This window comes from Lycium ferocissimum, chromosome 2 (assembly GCF_029784015.1).
Source record: "Lycium ferocissimum isolate CSIRO_LF1 chromosome 2, AGI_CSIRO_Lferr_CH_V1, whole genome shotgun sequence".
NCBI classification, from domain to species: Eukaryota; Viridiplantae; Streptophyta; class Magnoliopsida; order Solanales; family Solanaceae; genus Lycium; species Lycium ferocissimum.
Genome location: NC_081343.1, coordinates 45,591,337 through 45,614,541, shown reverse-complemented (window position 1 = coordinate 45,614,541; position 23,205 = coordinate 45,591,337). Strand labels below are relative to the sequence as shown.

At 36.9% G+C, this 23,205-nt stretch overlaps 1 protein-coding gene across 1 annotated transcript; it reads right to left on the bottom strand.

The window, feature by feature from the left end:
• Nucleotides 1-811: 811 nt before the first annotated feature.
• Nucleotides 812-21,504, bottom strand: LOC132040053 (exosome complex exonuclease RRP44 homolog A). Its single transcript, XM_059430668.1, has 24 exons — nucleotides 21,277-21,504; nucleotides 21,055-21,198; nucleotides 20,793-20,950; nucleotides 20,095-20,150; nucleotides 17,890-18,012; nucleotides 17,546-17,676; nucleotides 17,202-17,442; nucleotides 13,688-13,835; nucleotides 11,858-12,098; nucleotides 11,443-11,599; nucleotides 11,236-11,304; nucleotides 10,609-10,734; nucleotides 10,408-10,460; nucleotides 9,545-9,651; nucleotides 6,782-6,836; nucleotides 6,585-6,684; nucleotides 5,069-5,180; nucleotides 3,999-4,119; nucleotides 2,685-2,747; nucleotides 2,496-2,601; nucleotides 2,314-2,409; nucleotides 1,460-1,541; nucleotides 1,309-1,374; nucleotides 812-1,206 (listed from the first exon to the last, which is right to left on the bottom strand). The coding sequence occupies exons 1-24, from the start codon at nucleotides 21,328-21,330 to the stop codon at nucleotides 1,011-1,013; spliced, it is 2,805 nt and encodes a 934-aa protein (XP_059286651.1). The 5' UTR covers nucleotides 21,331-21,504; the 3' UTR covers nucleotides 812-1,010.
• Between the last annotated feature and the right edge of the window lie 1,701 nt (nucleotides 21,505-23,205).

Genomic DNA, 23,205 nt, shown 5'->3' with positions numbered 1-23,205 from the left:
AATGATATATTTTTATATTTAGAAATAATTTAACTTGAAACTTCCCCTTTTACGCTTATTAAAAATAATTTTCAATCACACAAATATCTATGGTTTGTTTTAGACTATAAGTTTCAAAATCTCCCCTTTTCTTTTTTTGATGAAAAGTGAACTCGCAGCCGCTACCCTTCAGGTGCGCACAGGATAAACCCCGCTCCTGTGTAATAGCTCGCAAACCACACATGAGAGATAACCCGCACTAGACAAGCCCCATGCGACGAGCTCGACTCACAAGTCTTCCCTTCTTTCTTAAACTTCGTGTCTAGTCAACTATATCACATAAATTGGAACGAAGGGAGTAATACTTTTCAAAATAAGAAAGATTTTGAGAATTTGGCTAAACAAGCTTTATATGTACGCTTGCTCATGCCAATACAGAGGGAGAGGGTTAAAAGTGGAATATCAGACCATTCAAGAGATCAGAAATATTCCCCATGTAACCCAATAACTAATACTTTAACACATGGCAATACTACACCCTGCACTTGGATATATTTTAGACTTTTGTTCCAACATCTCCCTACTCAATGATATCGCAGGCAAACTATTGTAGCCTCTAAACTCCAAACTGGGACTTGAAAATAAAGTTTCGCTGGCTTCTGCACCACAACTGTACTCTCTTAACTTCAGAGAAGTTCGATTGCATCATGTAAGTCATTATTGCTCGTGTTCTAACATTAAAGATGAGGAATCTTCATTTGCCAATGTAGAGTGCAAAAAGAAAAACGACAGAAGGAAAGTGAATGATATATAGCTGTGGCAGAAAGCAATAAAAGAATCACTAGTATAATTATTGGAAAATTTATGTATATATTTTATATGTTTATGGAGCTGCATCATCCAATCATCTTGACCGTTACAAACTAATTCACTCACACCGGACTAACAACTACGTACTATCGACCTAGACTTATCCCACTTTCTTGGTAAAGTTTTTTTAAATTAAAACTTCCTTGATAAAGTTGTTGGTCTCATACAAGGGTCAGTTGGAGTTTAGGCCGATTAGGCTGGGGCTCAACGACCTCCATGTGAATCCTCACAGTTCCAAGTACACCATACGAAACACTCCCATCAAGCTTTTTAATTTTCTGTTGTTTCTCATCGACTGACCATTCCCCTCCATTGTCGCCTTTTGAGGTCAAGTATACAGGCCCTTCAATACCATACCTGGAAAGGTTTAAAATAATCATGAGTATCCAACAGCTAACCAAATGAATCTTAAGTTAATAAAGCAGATGAGTGAATAGCACTGCACAATGTGTATCATACTTGGGCACAAACACAATGAAGCCATTGGATCTTATTTTTACTATTCTTGCCTCTGTATCTGTTGGCCTGCACAAGCATGGAAAAGTAAAAATGAGAAAGAGAATATGGGAGGACTCAATGGGAGAGGAACCAATGAAGAGGCTCTTCATACCGCTTCCTGAAGAAAATGAGGGTATGGAGCTCTACTGATGCTCTGCTGGCCATCTGAGCATTCCTATGCCGATAATTTAGATCTGTTTTTGGGAACAGGAATGAGCAAACATAACGACACAAAATGTGAAACTAGAGAACGAATTCTACTATTTTTCTATAAGAAAGACTTCTACTTTTCTTCTTTTTCTTTCTCCTTTTCACAGGTCATTCAGTAAAGAAACCTCACATGCCATAAACAGCAAATATTGGTGAGTGTGAAAACTAGAACTTAAAGGAAGTTTATTATAAGTTTAAACCCTTTAATGTCCAAAGTTCAGCAATAGCATAAATACTAGAAAGGCTCTAAGACTGCACAAATACATTATTTACGTTGAACGGGCAGGCTTTAACAAAAGTACTTGAGTTCTTTTGATAACCGAGAAATCCTCGAGTGTCAGCGGCGCACGATTCGAAACTCGGTAGATAATGGGCCTCCCTCTACCCTTCTCCAATTAAATACCAGGCTTTTGTCTGCAGCAGGGTTCGAATCCGTGACGTGCGCCTAACCCACACATCACAACTCGTACCACAAGACTGAAGCCCTAGGGGCCAGAAGTACTCAAGTTATTGCTAAGTAAAACCTCAGACTAACAGACACATTCAATCCCAAGCACCACTATCCACTAAGGGAAGGAAAAAAGCATAAAACCATTAATACAAATTTCTTCTGGTCTACCTCGTAACAGATGACAACAAAAAGCCTATTTAATCAAAGAACAAGCATAACAAGAAAGGCAAACTCATATTACTCCATCCACAAGAAGTCAAATGCATTAAAACGGAATATAAAGCATAATGAAAAGCAGTACTTACTGTCAGAAATACTAGTTAGCTTGGGTCTATCTTGGAAAACACCAGGAAGCTTATAAATCCCCAAAGAAGCAGCAAGCAACCGATGAACGATGACATCTACAAGACAAGACAGAAAAAGAGGCTCAGAATTGATCACATTCATTGCACTTTGTCATTATAAATGGACGGTAACTTTTACTAACCAGCATATCTTCTAATGGGCGAGGTGAAATGAGTATAAAGTGGAGAGGCAAGACCATAATGAAGATATTCCGGAGGACTAAGGTCTCCACTACAGAAGTAAACCGCCTGAAAATGCATACCAAAAGCAACACCAACTCAGAAATTGACAATTTTAGAAGAGATTTATCAAATCAACGAAGAAGGAACACCTGTGTCATGCATCTGGTTGCCAGAATTCGAATCAGCTTGTTGAAGTACGGATCATGATCACCCTAGGGAGAAGATAGAAAGTAAGCATATGAATGCACAACAACAACCAAATGGAACTAGATGTCCCTAAAACTTTGAGTAGTGCAATATCATCACTATGCAATGTTTTCTTGGTTATTAAGTCGCTGATTAGTACTTTTTCAGCAAAAGTAGTTCTTCAGTCAATTTTGAGCCAAATTAACTTACATAATTTTATACAATATAATTAAGGGCATTTTAGTGAAGGACCAATGCAAATCTTCAATAAATAACAGAACAGCCGAAATAAGAATCAGGGAAGGTATGCGCATTGATTTTCTTGTTCTTTTCCTTATATTTTGAAGAAAAAACAATAGTTTTACATCAGATTACCTTCATTTGTGAGCTAAACACATTATTAAGTACCTTAAACTTTGGCCGACAAGTATAGTCAGCAGTTAGCACCTTGCGTTACAAAAGAAATGATACTGAATTTCTTAACAGTAAAAACTAGGATGCCAGCTAGGGCGCCTGAGTCTAGCCTCAACCATTTAAGGCTAGATTGAGCCTAAAATTCCATGACTTGAGCCCAGCTTGATTGGAGAATTCAAAGGCTTGACATAAAGTTGCAAAAAGCTCGAATATAAAGAATTTATCTGCCACAAGCCCTGAGTCCCAATTAAACGAAGCCAAAATTGAAACAAAAATCTTAATAATTTCTAATCTCACAAATCATTTAAATCAGAAAACCAACTTTATTCCTCTAAGCCAAAAACAAACATGACCTGCAAATAAAAAAAATCCTAATACTTTAAAACAAGTGAATGTCACGAAAAAGCCAATTGCAAAATTAATTGTTCATTCCATCGTCAACCAATTGAATGGAGAAGAGATTAGAAAACAGTGAATCTTTTCCTCATAAGTGGTTTTAATACAGCGTGAGAGGGAATGTCAGACTGACAAAGAAAGAGGTCGTGTGGCTGCACATTAGAAGCAACTGGGGAAAATCAGATAAGGTTGTAGGAAACTTGTCTTCTAGGGTTCTAAGTAGCTTGTATAGACCCATGCTTATTCTGGGATCGGGTGGATGCTTGTTCAGGTCAGCTCAACTAAATAATGGACAAGCTGGGCTTAGCAATAAATGAGTTGGCACATGCAGCTTGTGAACTCATCTGTGATTCTCGATTTGATTTATATTTAAAGCCCCATCAGAAATAAAGTGTTAGGAAAAAACTTCATGCTTTCATTCGCAGGTTTCACTATGCACATCAGGTTTAATGACAGGCACAACTCACCACAGCACGATCTAGAGAGTCAGCCAATGCTTTGGATGATGTCACATCCAAACTAAGACCAACTGATTCAGCTGTGCGGAGAAGAGGCTCAAGCATTTCTTTGGTTGGGCTTGGATGGCGTCTGCAAATAAAAATGCATCATGTAAACATGGAGAATGATCAAATTTAATTGAAGTACAAAGGTTCAGCTTTAATAGCCATTTCATAGTATCACAACTTTCTGGCATAACACGTAATCCAAGTTTCTGCAGAATACTTGAAATTACGTCAAGTAAGATAGATAATAGCAAATAAATTAGACTAGAGCTAAGCTTCCCTTGACCATGCTATTCACTAATAAGTCTCTTAACACAACATCAAATCCAAAATTTCCAGAACACAAATATTTATCCAAAGTTCTGGGAAGGAATTCAGATTTAGGAAAGATGCAGATATGTTGGCTTCTGCAAGAGCCACCATCTCTGTCTCTAGTGCTCCATCTTAGACAACTGTGAATAGCCATCTGATGTATGAAAATCGCGCAGAAAGAAGAGGTCGGTGAAGGAGGAGAGAAGATGAAGCAAAGTTGCATGTAAAAATGGATTGAGTATGTTAAGCCCACTACTACTGGACAAGTCATCACCCCTTCAAGGAATTGAAGCCCTTTAAGAAATCAATGTCATCATCCCTTCAAGGAATTGAAGCCCTTAAAGAAATGTAGCCTCTCATGTGTGTTTCTTTAATTGCTATCGTTAATTGCAACTTTGTAACTCAATAAACCTATGCCTGTGAGCCAAGAGAATCACTCTAAATAACTGCCTGTAAGCATTCATCGAACAGACAGATCGCCAAGAAACTTCTCACTATCACCTGTAATCACATATTATACCATCTTAGGAGAGTTATTCTTTCAGAATAACAAGATCAGATAACATTCTTTTTTAGCACATGAAGGATGCAGAAAGACTCATACAGCTAGCAGGATGTGCATATGAGACGAGAAAATTTAGACACCGGTTAAGTAAGACCTTCTAGGTAAAAGTAGCAAACTGAACAAACGGACTTGTTTATAAGGAACAATAGCAGCATACCTTAATAGTGAGCAGAAAGGAAAATGCATCAGGATTTTTTCAGCAACTGCAACATTAGCAGCAAGCATAAACTCCTCAACCATTTGGTTTGCTTCACGAATCTGATACATGCCTATGCATACACAACTTAAAAATTAGCTTTACACGAATAACTCAAACAGTAAAACAAAGGACAATGTTATGTGTAATCCCAGCAAAATAGCAGAGCTCTTGTATGAAACAGTGAAAAGCACATACAAGACCATCACGAAAGCACATACAAGACCAGCACATCTCACTCTCCTGACTTTGAATGCATAAAAATGTGAATGGACTAGCCGAATTAACAAGTAGAAAGCCCAGATCAGCGCATTTTAGGTTCGAAACTCTGCTCTCAAATGATTAGATCTCGGCAGTCGACACTGTCAATCAATTAAAGTTCTTTAGCCAAGGAATCAAGCCAAACCTATACCTATGCATGTATCTACATCTTTTAAAGATAGGTATCTCTTACATCTTATCTTATCATCAAGTGAGCAATGGATCTCATTCCCATAGTTCCTCTATGCAGATTAGCATGAATTACTGCTGATTACCTTGGCGAACTGTTAAAATTCAAATAGATAATGGTCAAGCACACTCAATCAACATCTCGATCCCCAAGAGCTATAAGCCCATGGTGATAAATGTTTATAGCTCTCATGAAACAGTCATCAAACTAGGGATGGCAGATCCTATGTCCCATACTCTCAGCAGATGGAAATCAATCTTTTATATCCCTCTGCATATGTAACTCAACCCTTCATAGTCCTCCAAAAAAGTACAGATTAACCCATGTTTCTCTCTTAAGACAATGCATATTCCCATACACCATACCGAATAATAATATGATGATGATGGTACTGCGCTAAAGTAACCCATGTCATACTCCTAGGAATAGCTCGAACAATTTTGAGCAAGAGGGTACCTGCACCCGAAACCGATACAGGCATGTAGGTAGAGAATACCTACGAGAACAAGACAACTCTTTCAAAGGAACTAGGCAGAAGCCCTGTAACTTCAGGAGAAGAGATGCATCCTCACAAAGGGGGTCGCAGTGGCCAGGCCCGAGCGACTTATACCTAAAACATAGGTCTCCGCAAAGTCGTACGACCATGTATGGGCTGACATATGCCCAGTGCCGGAAGGTCAAGGAATAATAATAAAAACAGCAATAACAATAAAACAGATAAAGAAAGATGCATGTCTGGCTTCAATAACATCTGTCAAAACAAGCTAGAATTGGGTTTTATGGTAAGGGATATGATCGATGAGGGCAAGCTAAGAAAATCTGTACTGCACCAGTCTGAAACAAATGATCCCTAAACTGAATCTTAAGAAGACTGTCAAATATATAATTAAGAAAAGATCTTTAAGATTTATTGGCTTTCCAAGTAGCAGAAAGTTGGGCACCTTTATCTAATTTAGAATAAGCTGCCAAAAGAAACCAGAGAGAGAGACAGACAGACAGAGAATTAAAAAAAGAATAGGATTATACCGATATCAAGAGGGTCATGAGTTTCAGTATCAATCTGAAATTTGACTTCAGCAGAAGCAAGTGTCAGTGCACCCCTATCAATACGTCTTTGCCTCATTATCTGCAAGATGGTCTCATTAGAATGCCTTTAATATATTGATACTAGAGCTGAAAGTCCGAAGATAAGATATTGTAAACTAAAGAAAGGAGATCAACACCTTGGCTAACCCATTTAAATTTCGTAAATCTGAAGTTATTGGATCCACCAAGCGACTGGAATAACAGATATAACTTGTAAGTACAGGAACTATGATGTACAAAATGATGGAAATAACAAAAAAGTAGATATGTATTGTATTCAAAGCTTAAGAAGACGGCATGCAAGCACTGACTAGCTTAAAGTCAAATTGGAAACAAACCCATAAGTTTAAAATTTCTCAGGTTGAGTGGTTCACCCGATTGGACCGCACGAAACCCACTTCCACAATCCTCAGTAATAGATTTTACTTCTCAACTAACTACGGCCCCCTTGGTTGACATAAGTTATACTTCGGGATTATTTTCTGAGCTCAAATGTAAAATGCTTTAAGATAAACTAGTTTTAGGCCTGTGGGTACTGTTATACTGTAGAGTTCAATTTCTACTGTATTTACAAACGCAAATCTAATGTGCTAGCTACTTGATCATGGGCCCAAAAAATATTAACCTCCACCGCGAACTCCGAGCAGGACATGATACAGATGCTAACCTCAAAATTGAGCAAGACAAAGCAACTTCACATTTTGATATGGAAGTTTCCCCGACTTATTTTGTACTTTGTGTAATCTTGACATGTTTTAAAAGGAGAGCAGTCCTCTCATATTCCTTATTTCAGCTTGGTCTCTCCGGTAAACATGGACATTTCGGAGAAGGGAGAGGGGGTTGCATCTACTCAATCATAACAAGAGTCCCTCATTCATACAAACCATATCTTTTGTAAGGAAATGGAAATGTCCATTTCCTATATAGGCATTACGGAGGAACGCATCATTCCCCCATCCTTCACGTATTTCAGTTTTGTTACTAAGACAGAACGTAGGAGATAAGGCCTAACCCGCCACAACTAGAAGGCAGATAAAGGAAAAGAAAGGAAAAAAAAAAAAAAGGAAGGAAACAAGAACCTCCAGCACAATAAATGATCAAGAAATAAAGATAAATCTACCTTTCAAATGATTCACATGGGGAAGATGAAAAATCATGAGAAATATTGAACACAAGACAGATTAAAGGGAAGACAGCAGAAGATTGACAAAGAAAGAAAAGAATTCGTGAGACATCCAACATCTGAAAACTTATTTTTAACGGTGGAAGTTTCCGTACTCTCACTGACAAAAAACCGGGTCCCAATTTGATCTTGTTAAAGGCCTCATACCTTGAAAGATAAGGTTTCCCTATTTCCTAAGGGCAAAAAATAACAATATGGACTGGAAAAGGCAACACTAAAATCAACACCAATTGAACTATTGAGGTATGAAAATGAGACAAAAGGACTCCAGTTGCAGACAAGTTCAGAACTTGAGAGCAACACCCATTACCAGTGGAAACAATTAACAGTGGACTTCACCAAAAACTACTTCAGCTCACTTTCGATGAAGCAACTCAAGATTTTCTCTGTAGACTATGGGTAACTGAATTGACAAACATTGAGGAAGTAACACGAAGGTGCAAGAAAATGCTTGCCATAGTTTGGCGCCAGACAACTTTGCGACATGCTTTTCAACCAATATGGATTAAGTTGGTCAATTCCTAAAAAAGTAAGAGAGATGCTACTATCTGGTCAGGTAGAAATCTGCGAAGAACACAGGAACATATGGTTCATGATTCCTGCATTCATCTTTTGGGGGGTATGGATGGGAAGGAATCAGAGGTGCTTCGAGGGAGAGACTAATCTGTGGACAAACTCAAGTACAAACATCAGCTTCTCAGAGGTTTGTGGATTGCCATTCACATTCTTGAACAGCTTTTGCATAGGGGTAGTTGGCTTCAGTAATTATGGATGGCTGTACAATATCCAGGTGGGCAGAGTATTTAATAAAATTTCCATTTTAAATGTTATGTCTTTCAAACCAGCATTCAAAGCTATTTCAGGAATAATTAAGACCAACCTCCCGACTCCTTGTAACAACAAAATACTCGTATACCTGCCATGGGCATTGTATTTTCTAGTGCAGAAATATTCTGTAAAGTGGTCCTTGGTTTTCCATCTCCTCACCACATTCTTTTGGTCTCTCAAGGCCTCTTTAAGAGCAACACAGATCCATTCCATGTTCTTTTTGCTCATAGATGATCGCCTCATCATATTACGGCTTCTCTCCACCCATTCATACCAAATGGTTCTATCAGAGGTCCATCTAGTGATGTCAAATAATTAAACCTCGCATTGAAGCATATTCTATGTTCACCCATAATCGACAAAACCCACTAACAAAATAACAAGGGGGTTTAATAATGTTTATTCTTTTTGGCATTTCGGTGTAGCATGTTGAATTTATATGATTTAGAATGACTTTCTCAGTTCCTTACATTTTGTAAAGGAGACTAATTTTTTATTTTTCACATATCCAGCAAAATCCTTGTGCTGTTTTGCATTAAAGAATGCACCAACTATGAACATACAAATTACCAGTCATAAAGAAAGGCATGTGATGATATATATGCTCATGTTTTCGTATCACTCCACATCTATTCGCGAATTGATTTGAAAACCACAAAGTGCTTGCATAAAACAGCAAAACGTAGAAAGTAGGTTGTGAAGAGTGACTCCAGCTAAAGCATAGTGCAAGTATACAATGTTTAATGGGCCATCTGCATACCTAATTAGCTAATACTCAAAGAGACGGTTTGGTTCAAGATGTTTGAGAGAAACGCTGTAGAATCTGATTAGTATGACCAAAAAAGAGCCAAGAAGACAAAACATAAACAGAAACATCAAATGGGAGCACCTGTCATCCATTCTCGCTTGAGCCTCGACATAGGATAATGCTGCACACGATTTAATCACGCTTTTAGTGTATCTTGTAGAAATTATCTCAGCATCAGGTGTCATTTCCTGAGAGACAAATAACAGTACATTAGGTGAAAATACAGATCTTTTTGAGATAGAAGGTGACGATACAGATATAGAACTTATGTCGGGGGGGAAATATCAGAGATGACCAGCAGGAGGGGAGGAAACCACAAGCGCACAAACGAAGGAGACAAGGACTAATTATGTCTCTATAGTATGCCAGTATGATTGAGTCATACAATCCAGAATGCTAAAAGAGTATTTAATCAACAACCTGCAATAATTAAGTTTCTATCTTCTTATGCATACCTATCTGCCTCATAGAAGGATTAGTCACGACAGTCGACTCATACATGCATAAGGACCAAGCAAAAATCATTTTATTTTTGACTGACAAATACTTAACCCAATTCAACTGGACAGCTTGATCTATAAGGTTATAAATCCATCAGTTGGGGCTGGACAAAGGAACTAATTTTGAGTTTGAAATACATCAGCATAAGACAACTTTTCGCATCTTATACATTACCTTCAACATGGCAGCGTAAATGACTGACAAATAACATGAAGTTAGATGATTGACCATTAACTAGGTCTGTATAAGCTGGGTGTTAGTAAAAGACGAATTATTATACTGAGTTCAGACTGAGGGAACACTGTACGAACCTCTAGGTAGATAGATAGGCAGCAAGAAATAAAAATAACATAGATAAACAGGCAGATATTTGAGAGAGAAGTCTGTGAGAAATAGAAGATCAGCAATTAATTCTAGCAATATCATCAAAATAAATCACATACCCAGATAACTGAGAAAGCTAGTCTTTCAACATCAGCACGAAGTGAACAAATATCTGCCAAGTAAAGAAACATAAGATTAATTGGAAGAAGGCATGCATAACCAAAAAGTACATATTTGGGTTAAGACAATTGAATGAAATCCTTCTCCGAGCCATGTGACAAGCAAAAATTCCAGGCTAGTGCCAAAAAGTAAATTTTTACCTTCTGTAAGAGGTTTTGGAAGCATGTCGATTCTACGCTCTACAAGATATACAGAAGTGCCTCTTTGTGAAGCCTCATCATCAAGGGGAGTTCCAGGATAAACAAAATTAGTAACATCAGCAATATCTGATTAGTATTAAAGACTCACAACTAAACCTTTTCCATGACGTAGACGTTATATTTATTTTTCTTAAAACACTTGTGGACTACAAAAGGTAATGAAGGAAAAAAAACATTTTTAGTTGTGTGTGTGTGGGTGTGTGTGTGTGTGTGTGGGGGGGGGGGGGGGGGGGGGGCGCGCGAGCCAGTGTAGCTAGGGCACAAAACAAGATTTGGGGAGCCAAAATTTTATTTAGGTACAAAATCATGAGGATAGAAAGCATCAAAGAAATTAAGAGACGGTGTAAGTTAAATACTCATTATTACACTGGTTGTACACAGAATATTTCGGCCACCTAACGAGTCTAATGAACCAAAGATAATTCGAACAGCCTCAGGTGCCGAAAACCCTCATCACACCCCTCTTCAAGGAGCTCACTGTCTCTTGAAGAAGAAAAGTTAGCAAAAGAGGCCACTGTTAAGTTTTGCAAATTCTAGCCAAAAGATCTCAAAATTAAACATGGATACGAACTCCCACTTCAAAATTTCCATTTGGAAGAGGCATACAATGCAATGCATCATCAATATCCCTGCATCCTGCATCACAGAAAAGCAGAATTCTGTCTGAGATTGTCATCACATGTAGAAAGTATCTCATCTATGCTGAGACAAACTAAATGTGGGCACTGCAGTTCAATGGAAAACGAAAAGCACTACTAAATTTGGGCAACATACCAGGAGGGTCCACACTACATACACGCAGATGACGCAAATCCTGTCTAATAGGATTTGTCAAATCTTGAGAAGACACAGACCAAGGTAATGGTGGCAAGCACGCCAACACTTGGGCAGAAAATGGCCTGGCATCTATATCATTCTCTATTAATACCACCTAAAGTGATTACAGCACAAATTTAGTCGCAACTACTATTCATCAGCGTCAAGAAATAAATCAAATCCTAATTATTTAAACATGTAAGATAATACTATAAAGGTAGCTACAAGCAAGGGACACCAACGCCCTCAGCACTTATTAACAATAAGCCACAACAGAAAACTGCAAATACTCTCAAAAGTACATGACAGAAAAGGTAGAGCAGGATAATCTGTTTAAATTTTAAAGAGCAGTCAACGCCATTTAACCACATACCTCTGTTTCAGTGTCCCTATCACCTATTTCTCCAATTGTCCTGACATAGTGACCGGTTGGATATCGGGACAGACGATCCCATGAATCAACCGCAACGATAATCCGTTTATCCAGCAAATTTCCCAATTGACGAGTTTGTATCCGTATCTTAGGGATTCTGCGGTCTTTGGATACAAATAAGGCATGGGCTCGACCACCATCACCTGCTGGCATAGGCATTGGCTCCAAGGATCCACAGTAACTGCAAGGGCGAAATGTATTATATTCCAGATAAATAAATGAAGACGTTAATAGTGGAAATAGATACAGCAATTTAAAGAAGTACGAGTTTAATGACAGTGCATAGAGTCCAGGGACAATAGAACTTTTGCAAATGATCACAGGAAATTGAACGCCTGGGCCCAACTCAATTCAAAGCTATCACAAGAGGTAAGAAACAGTCTCTAGAGAGATGAACGACGCCTGAAAAGGTGCCAGATAAAGAAGCAGTGTCTGAAGGAGCAACACCTTGAACGGTGGTCGGGAGAGTAGTGGCACCAGAGGGTGTAAGCTGCCCACCGGTAGCATAAGCTATGTGAATCTCTACCAAAATCGAAGAGGCTCAAATACCACCTTATGAAAAATGGACACTGGATCTAACTCAACCTGAAAAGCTAACTCCTAAGATAAATCCAAGACCTTAAAAGGAGAGCATCTCACACATTTGAAATGCCTAGGGCGGTACATTTGGGGCGTGGAATTTAAAATGATCCAAAGTTACTCTTCCTCTAACCACAAAATTTAGGTCAGATGTGAATACATAACATGGAACCACAGCAAGTAAAGTGCGACTCTCACTAGAACAAATCAAAGAATTTACATGCTTCAGGCCAAGGAAAAAGAATTTGACCTACACGACTACACATGATGGGGGGCATGGTAATGACAATTAAATAAATATTTCTAACGGTTAGAGCGTAAAAATGTAGTTCAAATGTGTTAAAGAATGGGTCCCATTAAATTTTAGTTCTTGAGTGAACCAGCAGTATGAAAAAGTATTTCACTGGCCAGAAATGGTCATTGTGCAAGCCTCAAATGTAAACCACAACACTCTAAAGTGAGGAAGAATTTAAAAATTGAATGTAACTGGTGCATTTAACTTTATCAAAACATTAGGCAAAAACATTTTTTTAAAACTTCTATCATGTCAGAAAAGGTATAGCTGGCTTTTCGACCTGATTAAAGTCTAAACATATTTTCAAACATTTTTCTCCATTCCCAGTAAAGAAAAGAATTCAAACGACTTGACGATTTGAAAAAATGAGGAATAAACCATCAAACATATAACCATGGACAAATCAAGTTCGACCCCAAACATGGACGCTAAGGTAAAGGTCCTTAAAATGAAATGATCACGACCGTGTTGCTAGGTGGTGACCTATTTGGAGGAACCAAGGTCATATCCTTTTTCTAATTAACAAAAAAAAGGACACAATCTTTTTTTAAAGGGAAAAGATACTATACTCTAAAGGCGATAGGATACGTAATTTTGAAAACTTTGCTGATTCAGGCAAGAACCAGCATGGGACAATTGTTTTGAAGGTATCTTCGGAAATAGAAAAAAGTTCTGCGCCGGCTTCTTGAAATGTCTTTTTGAATTTTCTGAAAACATGATTGTGTAATGCATGGACATTTGCAAATATCCTTTGAGATGCTTATAAGAAAAAACGATATTACACTAAAAACCCACTGAAATGCCAGAAGAACAATCTCAAGGACCAAAAAGTATTTATCTAAGAGTTCTTCCCAAAGACTATCCAAAGCCAGCAGATAATTGATACAATAACTTACGAGTGCCAGTTCCGCTTTATGATACCAACAACACGTCCAGTTGGGCGAGAAGGTTTCACTTCCTCAGGTTCAGTTTTCCCTTGATTCATGACTCTAGGAGCATCATCAGCGGTATTTGGAGCTAAATGAACATCTTCTTCTTCGTCGTCTTCAGGATACCAAAATAGTTAAGAGATTTACATGCACAAAAAAGTTTTCCTCCATAATGAGAGCAAGCAAGGACAATCATGATGGACAGACATACAGGAGAGCGTCAAGTTCACAATCATTCATTTCAATTTGCATGAAAGTTACAAGACATTAATTTGAATTGAATAATTTATTCATAGTAGAAAAATATTAAAGCAGTTCCAGAAGAGTAAGTTTGAAGATATACTACTACCACTAAATATAATATGGAATGAAATAAGTTTTTGAAATTTGTACAAGTAACGAAGCAATAATTAAAAGTGGGTCAAACGTCCTGAAATGGAAATGTAATCCCATAAATAGGAGGCAAGGAGTACTATTTTTCCTTAGTATCATAAAAAGTGAACTATTTCGAACTATTTTTCCAGGAGAGAAATATAGAGAACTCCTTCTTAATCAAGATAGTCAGCATATAATAGGGAAATGGGGGTCATATTTACAATTAAACTAGGCGAAATGCTCTAGATATGACCTCCGTGAGTAGTTTGGGTCAATCATGCCCCTGCCGTTACAAAAGTGGGTTATATTTGCCTTCAAATGGCTTATGGTTAGATAATAATTAGTCTCTAATCACAATGTTTAGCTCCAAATTATGCCACCTGTTGGACACATGGCTGGAAAAAAATAAAGAGCAACCTTTTTTATCCCCCTCCGTTGGAACTTTATCTCAAATCTACCTCTCAAATTCATCTCAATATTCCCTCTTTTCATCTTCCACAACCACCAGCACCACTATAACTTGATCTTTATCACCTTCACAATCTCAATGCCAGTAATTAACTTCACTAAAAAGGGCAGATCGGGGGCATATCCGAATTTGAGGATGAATAAACAATACTTCTTTGAAATTGGGATTTACAGATTTACGAAAAGGGGGATAATGAAAATGTCAGAGAATTTCAAACATTAAAGAACATCATAAGAGCAGATAAATTTTAGAAGGAATTCAAAGTTAAATAGAAATGAGGCTCAGATTGTCCAAAAACTGTCAGAAAAATGGGCTAGTCTACGATGGCTGCAAAGAGCAGATGGCATATTGTAAGAGAAATAAACCAGCGCACAGATTCAACTGAACTTTGCCAAGCCAAAACATGAATCAGCTCAAAAGCCTCATTCTTTTAACAAAATCAGCATAATGGGTTAGCCCCAGTTTCTGGCTTTTCTCAGACAAAAACCAAAAGAGCTTTGAAATCAGTCATGGCTGCAAGCATCAGTTAGCCTTAAGAGACGGAGAAGACACACCAAGAAATGGAAATTTTTCCCAAAATATTGTAGATCAACCTAAGGTGCCATGCCAAGCTACCGTTTTTCAGCTCAAAAGAAAACATGTTTGATTCAACTTCCACATCACAGCCTCATTGTGTATAAAACAGACTAAAGAGAATAATAAGAATAAGAAAAGCGGGAGGGGTCATGTGTAATTTCACCAAAAGAGTGGTACAGTGAGGGGAAAAAAAGAAACTGAACTTTGCCAAGCCAAAACACAAATCAGCTTAAAAGCTTTGAAATCTGTCATGGCTGCAAGCATCAGTTAGCCTTATGAGACACAGAAGAAACACCAAAAAATGGAAATCTTTTCCAAAATCTCATTAGACCCACCTGAGCTGCCATGCCAAGCTACAGTTTTTCAGCTCAAGAGAAAGCATGTTTTGATTCAACTTCGACAGAAGACAAAACCTTCACAGCCTCATCGTGTATAAAACAGGCCAGAGAGAGTTTACAAATAAGAAAACAGGGAGTTCCAAAAAATTAGTTCCAAATAGAATAAGAAAAGAGGGAGGTCATGCGTAATTTTACCAAAAGGGTGGTTTGGTGAGAGAAAAAAGAAACGGAACTTTGCCCAGCCAAAACACGAATCAGTTCAAAAGCCTCATTCTTTTAACCAAAAAAAAAAAAAAACATAATGGGGTAGTAGCCTCGGATCCGCCTTTTCTCAGACAAAAACCAAAAGAGCTTTGAAATCCGTCATAGCTGCAAGCAACAGTTAGCCTTATGAGACAGAAAAACACCAGAAACTGGGATTTTTTCAAAAATCTCATAGACAGACCCACCTGAGGTGCCACGCCAAGCAACAGTTTTTCAGCTCAAGAGAAACAAGTTTGATTCAACTTCCAAAGAAGACAAAACCCTCATTGCGTATAAAACGGACCAGAAAGAGTAATAAGAATAAGGAAAGAGGTCATGTGTAACTTCACCAAAAGGGTGGTTTGGTGAGAAAGAAAAGAAACTGAACGGTGCCAAGCCAAAACTCAAATCAGCTCAAAAGCTTTCAAATCCGTCATGGCTGCAAGCATCAGTTAGCCTTATGACACATAGAAGAAACACCAAGAAATGGAAATTTCCCAAAATCTCATAGACCCACCGATGTGCCATGCCAAGCTACAGTTTTTCAGCTCAAGAGAAAACATATTTTGATTCAACTTCCACATATACAACCTTCACAGCCTCAATTGTGTATAAAACGGACCAGAGAGAGTAATAAGAATAAGAAAAGAGGGAGGTCATTTGTAATTTCACCAAAACGGTGGTTTGGTGAGGGAAAAAAAGAAACTGAACTTTGCCTAGCCACAACATGAATCAGCTCAAAAGCCTCATTCTTTTAACAAAATCAACACAATAGGGTAGCCTCAGATTCGCCTATTCTCAGACAAAAACCAAAAAAACTTTGAAATCCGTCATGGCTTGCATGTATCAGTTAGCTTTATGAGATAGAGAAGAAACACCAAAAAATGGGGAAAAAACTCCAAAATCTCATACACCCACCTGAGGTGCTAAGCAACAGTTTTTCAGCTCAAGAGAAAACATATTTGATTCATCTTCCACAGAAGACAAAACCTTCATAGCCTCATTGTGTATAAAACAGACCAAAGAGAGTAATAAGAATAAGAAAAGAGGAAGGTCAAGTGTAATTTCATCAAAGGGGTGGTTTGGTGAGAAAAACAAAAGAGGGATGTCAAGATACACCACTTGACAGTATTGTGCGACGGTGGAGGATTGGGAGGTTGAATTGAGGTTGGGTAAACAGTTAAGGAGGAGGAAAGGGGGGGGGGGGTTTGTGTGTGTTAAAAAGGGTTGGATTTTTGCCACGTTTATTGATAGTGCTAATCAGTTCGATCAGAGACTAATTACTCTTTAATCGTTTTACGTTAGTCTATGAGGGAAAATATAGCCCATGTTTGAAACGGCACGCACATGATTGACCCTATTTTTTTAACAGAGGACATATCTAGACCATTTCGCATAGTTCAGGTGAAAATTTGGTCAGTTTCCCAATATACAAGTATGCCATCTCCATTAAAGGAAAAAAAGAAGGAAGTGGACAGACCTTCATCAGCCAATGCCAAAGACTTCTCCTCGTGCCACTGTTCTTGAGGCAAAAGCTCAACTGCCACTATATCACCATCAAAAGCCCTATTCATGTTTGCACGCCCGTATATAATTATCTCATCACCAATGCTTTCACTTCCAACATATGCTTCAAATAGATTAAAACGGTTAACACGAAGTTTCCCCTGGTGAAGAAGTCCCCGAAGCAAGCCAGAAGTAATTTCTGACATGGGCTTATGCTATAGAAAACATGAACAACAAACAAAGTTTAGGAGGCCATAGCCTTAAAGACAGCACCCAAAATAATTCTTTAAATAAACTGTATTAAGCAGTTAAAAACACCTCATTATAAATGATTTTTCGCTTTTTAGGCCTCAAATCATCAACATCATCCATATTAACATCTTCAGAAGGAGGCTGAACTATTAGGTCAAGCAATTCCGGCTGACCAAGTGACTTTACATAACATTCAACTGAGATCAATAGAAGTAAGTCAGTTAATATTCCTGAAGATAAATTTAACTAGGCAAGTGCTACCAGTAGCTAAAGAGAACAGCTCTATACACAGTAACAACGAAAGAGAACTTTCAAGAACATTAACAGAAGCCTCTCAGTGGTCAAATCAATATCACCAAAGTATCATTCTACTCAATGATTGACATCAGACAACAAGAAGAAAGCTTTACCTGTCTCAGCAGAAATTCCCTCTTCAATTGCCTTCCTCTTGTTCTCTCTGTCATTCGTAATTAGCAAGATGCTTACTGCGCGGCCAAGATGACCCTGATACCATTTAGCCGCGGCCCTAATAGCTGAACCACCAAAAATTGTTGAAGTTTGTCAATCTACTGGCCCTAATAGCTAAAGCGTTCAGCTTCATTGAGAATAGAGTTGAAGGCATACATGTAAAGGCCTATTAGAAATAGACGACCATGGTTCTCAATTATACTTCCTCAAATCATGTTAACCTTTCCCATCCCGCTTCTTGTCTATGAAACTTAATATAGCTCAACTTACTTAGAGTTTTGCACTCAGATAATCAAATTTAAGAGATCTTGAAGCTTTACTAGAGAACAAAACCAGAACCTTGCTTCATTTTTTTTTTTACGAGATCTTACTACATCATTAACATATCAAAATTACGGAGAGACACAAAACAGAAATTTAGGGTGAGATACTTCAGTTGAGCGCAGAACATACCAACCTAATTAGGATTGGATAGACTGAATATTTTCCAGTTCATCAGGGGATGACATGATTAAACCCACATTCTTCAACACCACTAACAAACTTTTACAGTGGATTTGTCTGCTAGACGCTCATTAGTATTATAGATTTATTTTAAAAAACAAAAAACAATGAATAACGAGAATGAGAAAAAAAGAAGAGAACTGTGTCCTACATGACAGGATTTGTAGAGAGGGGATGCATGCAAGCTCCCCTCAGTTTTATTGTCACACTTTGTCAGTCAAAGTCAGCTTTACATCACAACATTCTAAGTTTCACAGTGTTTCTACTAAGGGACGTTTGGTTTTTGGTTTGGGGTATCAGAAAAGATATTACCGTATAATTTTTTCTTTTTTATTTTGAAACTGGAAACTTGTGGTTACTGTATAACATTCATTATTGTATACTGTTTATACACTGTTCGCAATCTCTTGTATAAGTTATGAGAATCTACGCATGATATTATAACTTTTTTTTTAGACTGATAACATGTTGTCTGCATGATATTATACTAGATAGATAGTGGAATAAAAATACTTCTATTAGTTATACTTGGCTAAATACCAAAAGGACAAAATATTAGCCTAAATGTTAATTCAGAGGTTCTCATTCTGTCATCGTCCAGAATACTCCACCGAAAGAAAATCTGAAGAACGAAGTGCTTCACTCATCAGTGCACCTAAGAACCCAACTACCCAAGGCATCATCAGTGTGGGTCCGCGGGAGAAATAGACAAGGTGATACCTTTTCTAGCAATTGATTTTCCCCAAATTTAGTAACTTTATAAAGCCCTAACTATTCAATCACATTTAGAAACTGAAAAGGAAAAAAGTCTAGCATTCTATTTTTCACTTTGTATTGCCACAAATAATGCGAAATATCCAGATCGCTCCTCTCAATAGAAAAAAGTACAAATCCAATTTCAATACATTTAAAAATCCATTTTACTTCTCTTTTCTTTTCTTTTTTAATTGAAAAGGACTTTCTTTTGCATGTTTGGCTTTTGAATCCAATACCCTACACTGCTGCTCAAAACTAGAGATATAATTGTACACAATACCATAACATTTTACTTTTTTTTTTTGATAAAGTAACATTAACATTTTACAATATATATCGCATTTCCAACTTTAACACAACGAACCAAATGTCCAACCAGAAATGCATATTCACTAAATAATTCAGTGATCGTTAATCTCCGTATTACAATCCTTGTATAGTACTCGATCCAAATGACCCCTAAGTAACTAGGTTATAGTGCAACGAGGTCTTCAAAACTGGACCAAAAGTTGGAACTGAAACAGAAACTAATCATTGCAGCTTCACTATTTAAAATAGTGTGTAGATATAGAACAGAGGCATAGTTCCTCGTATATAGGCTACTGACTTGCCCAATTTCCATCGAACATGCAAGTATAAATGTAAAGTATCTGTTCTTACTGATCAAACACATAGTTTATGAACTTTAATACACTTAATAAACATGTAATGCAAGTATGACCATTAATTCTCCTAACATAAGCACATCCATAGGATTTGGAGAAATTAGAATGGAAGGGCCCAGACAACTAATTAATGGACAATGCAGAAATGCATGGCACAAAATGGTCAAGAAAAGCAATGAAAAACATCTGCAACTGCTACTACACAAAGGTGAACAGACGAACCTCTATCATTTCGATCATTTGGACTTTCACCAGCCATGGCCTTCACATAAGTATCCCTAACAATGTGCAGAAAATGAACTTTCAATCAGATTTCAGCCTTGGCTGTAACCAGTAGCAATCATGTCTAGTAGTGGTAGGTATCGTGTAAGTGGATTGATCTAACATCTAGACAAGTGGGCAAATGGAGTTTGCCGACTTCACTTGCATCTGCCTTCTAATCTTCTGCAACTCTTTAAGCGGAAAACATGACAGATTTTCAGACATAGCTTCAAGTTGTGACTGGGTTGCCAACTATATTTTCACAGTGATGTGATGCTCGGGTTGAGAAAACCCGCACAGTGTTTCTCATTGTCTTTTAAAATTCAACAATCTAATCCCTCTATGCCAAGAGGAAAATGATACGGTGTGGTTTAAGTGGATCGAATAACAAATATTACTAAACCATTTACCCAAATCCTAGCATTCAAAGTCAATAGTTCCCGCACCCCTTCCCACTGCCCAGAAGGATGCAATTAGTTGCTAAGCAGAAGGAAAACCAATACCGAGAATGAATAAAATGATTAAACAACACTAATACGCTTTTCACCATAAGCAGTGGTTTGTCGGAGCATAAAAGTTACCAGCTTTTAATCAAAAGGCAAGTGAAATTGATAACATAAAAACTAAAGGTACAGAAGGAAAAAGAAAAAAGAACATACTTGTGGTATTCATTAGAAAAGACAAAGAACTTCCTTAAAGAATTGCTACATAGAGCCCTGAGTCTGTTATAAACCGCAATATTCTTGTTCTTGACCTCATCCAACACCACCGATAACACCACCACATTATCAATAGCTGGATTCTCCAACAAATCAATCTAACACAATTCAAGATACCAAAACTATGAACAATAAACCCAATACACCAATAAAAATTTAAGCTTTGACACAACGTATACATCAGTTATCAAATTATATGCACCTGGTTGAGAACAATGTTGGTATCAAGAACAAGAACAGTGGTGGCAGTGGCACTTAAGCCGGGAGGTTTTTCTTTACATTTTTTTTCGTCACAATATGGAGCTCCACAAGAAATATCATCACGTAAATAATGTTCCCTAACTTCCTGAAAATCCAAAACAAGAATCAAAATTAAAACCCCAAACAGGAAAAAGAACAAATACAACAGCACCAAACAGTGTACCTTAATTATTCTGCCTTGTCTGGTTTGCCTCGAGAATGCTTTGCTCTTCAACATATTGCGGTTGTTACGATTCTTCTTTATGGATTTTGGGTATTGGGTTTTGCGAAAACTGATGTTGTTGTTTGTGTTGGGCGACAGAGAATAGTAGGATGAAGAAGCGGCTCTTTTTTGGTTTTCTTGAATTTTTTAGGCTTTCTTCTTGAAAGAGTGGGATTAGAGGCTCGAACCTTTGCCATTTCACCCTATTAGGTAAAAGTTATTATTAAAAAAAAAAATAAGAAGGGTTGTCTATTTAACTGCGTTAAGTATTCCTATTTTTTAGATTAAACATTTGAAACCCCAATATAATAAAATTTTCTATACAAAGAAATGTCCGGAATAAATAATGGAAATTTCCTATATTAAATATAATCATATTTTTAAAAAATATATTAATAGCGTGCATCTTCAAAATACAGAAAGTTGATATATTACTACTCCATTATCAAATGTAAACGGCTTTAAAAGATTTATATTCAGACGTATAAAAGGATCTAAATGTGTTTTTCCTATTACCTAATTTTTGCATGACAATTAATATTACTTCCCAAAAGTTCTCTTTCCTTTATACATACATACATATGTGTGTGTGTGTCTGAATATATATTTGAATTTCTAGTCCATAGCATTCAATATTTTTCTACTGTAAAAAGTATTGTACTTAATATATGCACATAATCTTATTTGAAAATTGAGCGCCAAAAGGCCTTAGTGGCCTACCCCTTCAGTCGGCACTGCAAAGAAGGATGATTGTCGTATTGAATATAGTAGCGGTGAGAGAGAAGATGAAAAAGAGGAAGAAATTCTAGTTTTGCTTAGCAAGGAATCATTTTAATCAGTGTCAAATGATGGAAACTAAAATTTTAGGCATTTTTTGAGTAGGTTCAACTTCCAATATTTATGGAGTTCAAATAGAAAAATGAGAGTCACTTCACGTTCTCAAAATAGGCTAAATACACATACTTTGCCATGTGAACAACGTAAGTCTAATAAGCACAATATTATTATTTAAATACATATCAGATGTTCAATAAGCCCAACCATCAAATAAGGTGTCTAGTGATTCTATTTTATAAATTTAATTTGTTTTAAGTTATTTTCATGTTGTAAATTAAGTTTATAATATTCTACTAACTAGTGCTATCAATTAAAAAATCATTTACATAATGTTGTCCAATTTAATAACATGAAAAGAACTTAAAACAAAGAACTATAATCTAGTTACTAAATATTACGGACAATCAAAGAAAAGAGATTATAGTTGGATAAAATTTGATAAAAAATCGCAGTATTTAAGAGTTTGTAACTTTTTCTTGAAATTTAACTATGGACGGAAGGCTTGCTTTTCTGAAATCTATTTGAAAAACACTATGTAACCATACGTTTTAAAAACATCTTTAGTTTGCAAACTACTAATAAAAAATAAAAAATTGAAATAGGTTCCTTATTTGCATGCTTTGGACAAAAATCATGGAAAAAGCCACCTAAGTTGCTGCCTCCCGACAAAATATAGTTGATTCATCACAAAAAAAAAAAAAAAAAAAAAAAAAAAAAACGTAAAGTAAAAGAAAAGCACATTTTTGTTTGTAACCTTATATTTTCATTAACTTCTTATCATTAATAAAATGATCTATATCTATTTATAATATAAAAATAGGCATAGACAAGATGCTCTCTGTGACCTCTATTGGTATTTATCTTTTTTTAACCATTTTCCTACTTTTAAAATTCTATGTGCTGTTTTAAAAAGTGCATAAATGAAATATTTGAAAAGTCATGTTTAAACGACTTACTTAACTCCCTTAATTGTGTTAGACAACACTGTTTCAACTAAGGCTTAATTGCAACGTAACTACTAAATACGCATGAATTCAACAGTCACAACTAAGT